Below are 7,867 nucleotides of genomic sequence, written 5' to 3'. Positions count from 1 at the left end.
AAATGGTCTTTAGACATAATGGTGGTAAAATGGTCTCTAGACATAATGGTGGTAAAATGGTCTTTTCACACAATGGTGGTAAAATGGTCTCTAGACATAATGGTGGTAAAATGGTCTTTTCACACAATGGTGGTAAAATGGTCTCTAGGCATAATGGTGGTAAAATGGTCTTTTCACACAATGGTGGTAAAATGGTCTCTAGACATAATGGTTGTAAAATGGTCTCTAGACATAATGGTGGTAAAATGGTCTTTTTACACAATGGTGGTAAAATGGTCTCTAGACACAATGGTGGTCAATGGTCTCTAGACACAATGGTGGTAAAATGGTCTCTAGACATAATGGTGGTAAAATGGTCTCTAGACATAATGGTGGTAAAATGATCTTTTCACACAATGGTGGTAAAATGGTCTCTAGACACAATGGTGGTCAATGGTCTCTAGACACAATGGTGGTAAAATGGTCTCTAGACATAATGGTGGTAAAATGGTCTCTAGACATAATGGTGGTAAAATGGTCTCTAGACGTAATGGTGGTAAAATGTTCTTTTCACACAATGGTGGTAAAATGGTCTCTAGACACAATGTTGGTCAATGGTCTCTATGCATAATGGTGGTAAAATGGTCTCTAGACATAATGGTGGTAAAATGGTCTCTAGACATAATGGTGGTAAAATGGTCTCTATACACAATGGTGGTAAAATGGTCTCTATGCATAATGGTGGTAAAATGGTATTTTCACACAATGGTGGTAAAATGGTCTCTAGACATAATGGTGGTAAAATGGTCTCTAGACATAATGGTGGTAAATGGTCTTTAGACACAATGGTTGTAAAATGGTCTCTAGACATAATGGTGGTAAAATGGTCTTTTCACACAATGGTGGTAAAATGGTCTCTAGACATAATGGTGGTAAAATGGTCTCTAGACATAATGGTGGTAAAATGGTCTTTTCACACAATGGTGGTAAAATGGTCTCTAGACATAATGGTGGTAAAATGGTCTCTAGACATAATGGTGGTAAAATGGTCTCTATGCATAATGGTGGTAAAATGGTCTTTTCACACAATGGTGGTAAAATGGTCTCTAGACATAATGGTGGTAAAATGGTCTTTTCACACAATGGTGGTAAAATGGTCTTTAGACATAATGGTGGTAAAATGGTCTCTGGACATAATGGTGGTAAAATGGTATTTTCACACAATGGTGGTAAAATGGTCTCTAGACATAATGGTGGTAAAATGGTCTTTTCACACAATGGTGGTAAAACGGTCTCTAGACATAATGGTGGTAAAATGGTCTCTATGCATAATGGTGGTAAAATGGTCTTTTCACACAATGGTGGTAAAATGGTCTCTAGACATAATGGTTGTAAAATGGTCTCTAGACATAATGGTGGTAAAATGGTCTTTTTACACAATGGTGGTAAAATGGTCTCTAGACACAATGGTGGTAAAATGGTTTTAACACTTTCACTCGGAAGCTCTTGTTTAAAAGAAAGAATAGAATAAAATAAGACCTACATAGGAAAGAATACAAAACCCCTCAAATGCCCCCAGGACACCAATTATCTGGCCAAATGGACATCAACCAACCAAATAAATATCAACGAACAAACAAAAACGCAAAAATTACTAGCTTTTCTTTTATTTCTTTATATTTTATCATTGTTTCCATGTATGCTTTATTTATAAGAGTTATATTTTAATGGTTTTGACAGATTTATATGCAACCAGCATATTATTTTACTGACTGGCCAAAAAGGCGCGGTCCTACATGCATGTGTAAATAAATTGCTATCATAAATAACACGATGCTTATCCGTGGATGGGTCATTTTGTAAAAGTTGCATTTTATAAAAATATGCTTGGAATTGTTTATTTTATTTTTTTACTGAAGCAGCAGTAAATCCAAACTGCTCTTCAGCCTAGGGTCTAAGTCTATTTCAGGATACCCTGGAAATTATTTACCAAGCGGCTCAGGTCCAGCCATGGGTAGCCCGAATACAAGCCGCGGGACTACGCTGCCTGCTAATCACAACTCGTCTCGTGCCTTTCCATTTCCAGCATCTGGGTTTTGTCCGACAGTTTTGAGATATTCCTCCATGATCTTTTTGTCTTCTAGGACCTCTTTCTGGTGCCATTCACCTGGGGACAAAAGAAAAACGTTTAATAGCTAAAGATACTGCGTGCTGCGAGGGTGACCAATAAACACACTGGCTAATAATAGCAAATTATAGCTAAGGTGAACTTTTTGGGCTAGATTTTTTGTATATACCTGACATATCGTTGCTGACTCGCACTTTCTTGAAGAGTTCCAGTATTTCAGGCAAGTGTCGGTCAACCTCCTCTTGAGTGGCGATGTACTTCTGCTTGGGTTCTAGCATTGCAAACAGCTCACGGGCAACCTTCTCGGATCCCTCGAGTTCCTTCATAGGAAAACAGTACCCATAAGTGGACAGATTGCTATTTACATGTTGCATGTTGAGAGGGTTGAGAGCATGGTAAACATTGAATCAAGCAATGTAATGCATATTAGGGGCGTAGCCAGGATTCCTTTAGGGGATGATTTCTCAAGAGCATTTATTTCCATCTGAGAAACGAATCTGATGTAATAGCTTTATTGGACCAGAAAGGGGGGGGCAGCCCCGTTGGTCACCCCCCTGGGTACACCCTTGTATATTATAGTGTTTTATGGTTACATAATCATACAAAGTACCAAGTAGTAATGTTCTTGAGCAAAGAACATTTCCAGCAATACTGACCGGTACAGTTTGAAGTGGCCTTTATCTTATACTGCACAAGCTGTTTGGACAGGGCTTTTCATACCTTATAGTGCTCAATCAAAGAGTTCAAAGTGAGCTGACCATCACCCTCTTTCAGTGCTTCTTGAAAACATCCCCTGTAAAATAAAACAACACATAAGGGGAGGAAGGAGTTAATTAAAAAGCAACTGAATCAATGGAGGTAATAAACAGCCATAATAAACAGCAACATCAACAGAAAACCAAGGTACATAATATTGAACAATTTCTTTTTTTACAGAAATGCTTGGGCACCTTATAGAGAAGGGGGATTGTTGCCCCAAGCTAAACTTTGTCTGCCCATTTTACTGGGGCTGTCAAATTACCTATTACAAATAAGGTAAGCTTGAGAATCCATGTGTTGTAACCTGGTTCATGGGTAACATGTATAAATGGCTGAATCCTAGTCTCAGGAAGCCATGTGAATGTTAACAGGCACATAGAATAGAATAATAAAGCTTTCTGAGCTTAAATTAAATTTTTATTTATGCTTATTTGCCTACCTATTTTAAATAATTTGTGTTATTGCCAAATTCGTTGTTGTGCGACTTCCCAGAATCGAAAATTCCTTTCTTCCTTTGGGAATAGCGTGTAGTCATTCAAACCAAACAATCAAAACCAGACAAACTGCCCCCAAAGCTTGTGTCTGACTACATGCTATTCCCAAACGAGACAAGGATTTTGGATTCGCCGAGGTCGCGCAACAACAAATTTGGCTGTAAACAACAGGGATTCAGTATTCGGTGCAGTAAAAGCTGAATGACTTCTTTGTGCTCTATAAGTTGAATTATAACTTCTCTCGTTTTTATACATTTTTTACACTTATAGTCAAAACAAGAATCTACCTTGCAGGTATTAGCCAACTTCTTAGAAGGCCATCTGAACAAGTGGGCAAAAAGAGAATTTTGGTCTTTAAAAAATGTCAGAAAATCTAGCAATGACCACCATTCTCTTACAGAGCACATGGTCTGCATATCACAAAAGATGTAGTCTGTTTCTTAGGCCTTCTTACCTTACATCATCCACACTGATTGTTATATGTTCATACTCCTCCGTGTTTGCGGCATCAGGGTCCAAAATATCAGCAATTGCTTTGAGTGACTCAACAGTGAGAGCCTCAATGTCATCCTCACCAGCGTACCCTTTACCACCTGGGTCCATGATTGACAAAATCTGAAATACAGTTGTTCCCAATAGGTCACAAGAGATCATTATAGCTAATATTTGCTATAATGGGCTCTCGGATGACCCTAATGTCATGCTGTAGCCGAAATCACCACTTGGATTACTACTGTAGCTATTTCATGGGTTCTGAACATATCTCTTAAGCCTGTAAGACCATTACCTTTTTTCATCTTTTTATACAATATATATATATATATATATATATATATATATATATATATATATATATATATATATATATATATATATATATATATATATATATATATATATAAAACAAAATTTCCTGCAAATCTGGAGTATCAAAAAATGGTTGATAGGGCCTTGCATAAGTTCTATTTCGTCAATGCTAAATACTTGTTTCCAATCATCATTACCTTGCTGGCCATGTCTCTCCTTATACTGGGGTGATTTTCATAAACTCCCTCCTATTTAAAGAAAAAAAAGGCATAATGGTGATTACATCAGAAAGCAAGTATATTTTTAACAAACGTCAGACAATCTGTATAATCTCCTACCTGAGTTAGGGATTCAAATAAGTAATCCACTGTAAACTGCTGGTTCTCAATATGTTTGATTTCTTGAAGATAATTATCCCTACAAAAGATCCAAATTTAGTATGGTCGCCATGCTCCAGTATGTGTAAATAAAAGGTCACTCCAAGGTCAAGGTGAATGTTGCTGGATACTGAACTAAACAGGGTATTAAACTATTTATCCTAAAGGGGGTAAAAAGTTCAAGTCTATTTTTCCTGAACAAGGTTTTGATTTGATTATTTAGCAATAAACATGAATTGTAAAGTAGAATGCTATAAAGCCTTTTTATCACAAGAATTGCAAGGTTGGGGGGGTATTCAGGTTTACCTTGATTGTTTGTCCTTTTTCTTAAACAATAGTGTGTTATTTGAGATTTCATGTCCTAAATATCGGCGTTACAGACCCTTGGTGGCACTGCTATACCCATACAGGGGCAGAGTACCCCTAACCCCCCAGCAGGTCACTGCCACGCCTACTGCTACTCACTTCAACTCAAATGGGTCAAGGTTTCCCATGGTCTGTGGGCCATGTCCAGGGTATGTCCAGACCATGTTGACGTCACTTAAGGGGGTATACTCTAGTTTTGCACTCTCACATCCTGTTTCGTTGAACTGGGTGAGTCTGGAAAATAATACAGATACTGCCATGTTTTTGGCTCCATAAGATCTTACTTGGTGCCAATAACCTGAAACAGATACAAATAATCGTTACCTTTTGGGAGTTAAAGTCTGCTGACTGACTGTTGTTAATCTGGTAAAAAAGTGTTCAACCACTGTACTTTAGGTTTATACTGATTTCATTTATGTAAATGCAAATACAGTCAAGATGGCAAGGGAGAAAAGAAAGGTAGAGGGACCAAAAATACTCCCTGTGCCTATAGGGTCCATGTATCAGATTAGATTATTTAATCCAATAAAAATTATTCTCCAAAAAATTCAATGAAGAAACCACAATAACAGCAAATCAAAATAAGAAAATCACAATAACATGAAGGTGTCGATATTTGCTTATTTTACAAACAATAAAAGAGCTGCTGTGCTTTGCATACGAATGTTGAATGATGCGCAAAGTTTGTCATTGTCATATTGTTACCAAATTGTGTTAGCATCCCCGGGTCATACCGGTCCTGTTTGCACAGGGTATTATCTATTTGAATGTTTAGACTTACTGTATGGGAGGTACAGACAATCCCCTGCCGTCAGGTTAGCATACTGCCAGTGGACCTCCTTAAACTTTGGGTACTTGATGAGATTTACTTTATCAACATCCAGAGTCGCAAACCCACCATAGCCTTTGTCTCCCTTAGCAACAGGAATCTGAAAACAATTAAAATATATTATGCATTTATATACCATGTTTACAGGATATCCGTCATAACACAACAGGCTTAAATTTTTTGAAAAAAAAAAAAAAAACAACAACCATGGGCAGGGTTAAACTTTTTGTATAAAAACAACAACTCTTTAAGTTTTAAAAAGTTGTTGAAATGTCTAATAAATATTTTGTCTGGCACAACGTCTGCCTTGAAAAAGAAAGTTGTCTGATAATAGGATAATACTCACAGTGCAAACTTCCAATGACATATTTTCGTGTTTTTTCACGTTTGCAGTGAATCGTGCTCAATAAACGCTTTTGTGCATTTATTTCCGCTTTCATGCGGGGGAATAATATATAAGTAACATAAAAAACGGGTACTTTAGATTATTATTAGATTATAAAATACAACGTCTTATATACTTACGTTCTTTTCGTTATCCGGGTGTATAAGGATCCAATCTTTGGTTCCGTTGAGTAAGCAATTGATCGCGTTATCTGCATCTTTGTGAAGCATACTTTTTGTTCCACCAGAACTAAGCCACAAATTTGCTTCCAAAATTCGCTCTGAAAAGGTACCGCACATCAAACAAGGAAGCACACGAACCTCCCTGGCCAGAGGGTCGGGGAGTTGGGAGACCATATACGTGTCCTTCTTTGCATAACTTTCAAGAAAACTGCGAATCGTGTCACGACCGAGACCTTTTTCGCCAACGGGCACTTTTTCTTTCTCCTTTCTTGCTTCCAGTTTCACTTCAAGGTCGCCGTAATTCTCCACTAAATACGGGTCAGTCCAGAGATCAAAAGCTGGGAAATTCTTGCCTGCCCCACGCAATACAACAGGTTTTCGAATACTAGCATAATTATCCCAAAACTCTTTTGGACTCGGCAAAGACTGTAAGACTTCTACATGACCATCGGAGTCGCGGTGTTTTCCAAGCTCCAAACCATGGCCGCGTATCTCGAAGATTTTGTCAGCCACGCAGGCGACGAAAAGTAGAGTGACAGAGCTGAAAACTAACGCTGTCCTCATTGTTAAAGGCCTTTGTGTTGTTATAAATCTACTCTTGTTCCGCTTCTTCGAGTATCCTCGCCTTTCGAAGCGTCTAAAAGGCCCGATCTGCTTGACAGAACTTCGACAATACTCATCAGGCGTTCCTTGCTGTATGATGGGAGGTTTTCGCGCGCATAAACAGATAAATCCTGCATAAATCACACAGGCAACCCAAGCACTCGGTTTGTATTCTAGTACGTAAAAGAATTGTATACCTTATTACACTTAATTTCGCCAATTTCGCGTTTTAGAAGATTCGCGAAAATAAAGTGACACGAAAATTAGGATGCGCGAAAATTAAGTAAGTACACAAGAAACGCCTTGTCTATTTAGTTATAGTAATGTACATATACATAGTAAGGTAAAGGGTTGAGTTGGACTCCTGAGTACTATTGGCCATTTTACTCACTCGTTCCTCTTTCACCACCCATACAAGACTCGCCTTGCGTGAGTAAAATGGCCCCGCTTTTATGCATAAATTATCGCACATCCACGCACATCCGATAAAGGCCACAGATTCGCAGCGCCCTAAATTCCAAGACCCCAAAACATAAGTATTTGATGTACATCAACAGTAGCACTTCACAATCCCTTGACTTAAAACAATTGGATAAGTTGAAGCTTTAGTCATCTTATATCATAAATCCAAAGAAATTCATATGCCAAGTTCCCGGGGGGGGGGGGGGGGGGAGGGGAGGGAATCGGATATTAAACGCACGGGGATCATCGTCGGGATTTTTTTGAAAACAACCCTAAATAATACTAAATTGGGCGTGGTCTGGTTATATTTTAACTCTAAAAGATACTAAAGTGGGCGTGTTTAGGCATGAATTTACCCCTTAAAAGATACCTCAAAACAAACAAACGTTAATAATTTGTAATAAAAACGTTTATTTAAAACTGACTCTAATGGAAGAAATTTATCAGATTCTTCTGGTTCCTCACGGATTTGCATAAGAATAGTCATTCAGCACTC

The 7,867-nt window shown here is 38.1% G+C and overlaps 1 protein-coding gene across 1 annotated transcript; it reads right to left on the bottom strand.

Moving 5' to 3' along the window:
- Positions 1–1,630: 1,630 nt before the first annotated feature.
- LOC5509001 lies at positions 1,631–6,979 on the bottom strand. Its single transcript, XM_001629517.3, has 9 exons — positions 6,265–6,979; positions 5,692–5,839; positions 5,010–5,208; positions 4,506–4,584; positions 4,365–4,415; positions 3,815–3,975; positions 2,828–2,900; positions 2,277–2,427; positions 1,631–2,146 (listed from the first exon to the last, which is right to left on the bottom strand). Exons 1-9 carry the CDS (start codon positions 6,868–6,870, stop codon positions 2,034–2,036), a joined length of 1,581 nt encoding a protein of 526 aa, XP_001629567.2. The 5' UTR covers positions 6,871–6,979; the 3' UTR covers positions 1,631–2,033.
- Between the last annotated feature and the right edge of the window lie 888 nt (positions 6,980–7,867).

This window comes from Nematostella vectensis, chromosome 3, assembly GCF_932526225.1.
Source record: "Nematostella vectensis chromosome 3, jaNemVect1.1, whole genome shotgun sequence".
NCBI classification, from domain to species: Eukaryota; Metazoa; Cnidaria; class Anthozoa; order Actiniaria; family Edwardsiidae; genus Nematostella; species Nematostella vectensis.
The sequence above is the reverse complement of the archived record's forward strand: the minus strand, read 5'-3'. Positions and strand labels throughout refer to the sequence as shown.

Bases quoted from the DNA above. Each gene is read 5' to 3' on its own strand.
- LOC5509001 (XM_001629517.3), bottom strand. From the start codon at position 6,870: ATGAGGACAGCGTTAGTTTTCAGCTCTGTCACTCTACTTTTCGTCGCC. The intron at 2,901-3,814 runs GTAAGAAGGCCT...TTTATTTTACAG, and splicing joins ATCAGTGTGGATGATGTAAG to GGGATGTTTTCAAGAAGCAC. The intron at 2,147-2,276 runs GTATATACAAAA...TTTTGTCCCCAG, and splicing joins AGTCAGCAACGATATGTCAG to GTGAATGGCACCAGAAAGAG.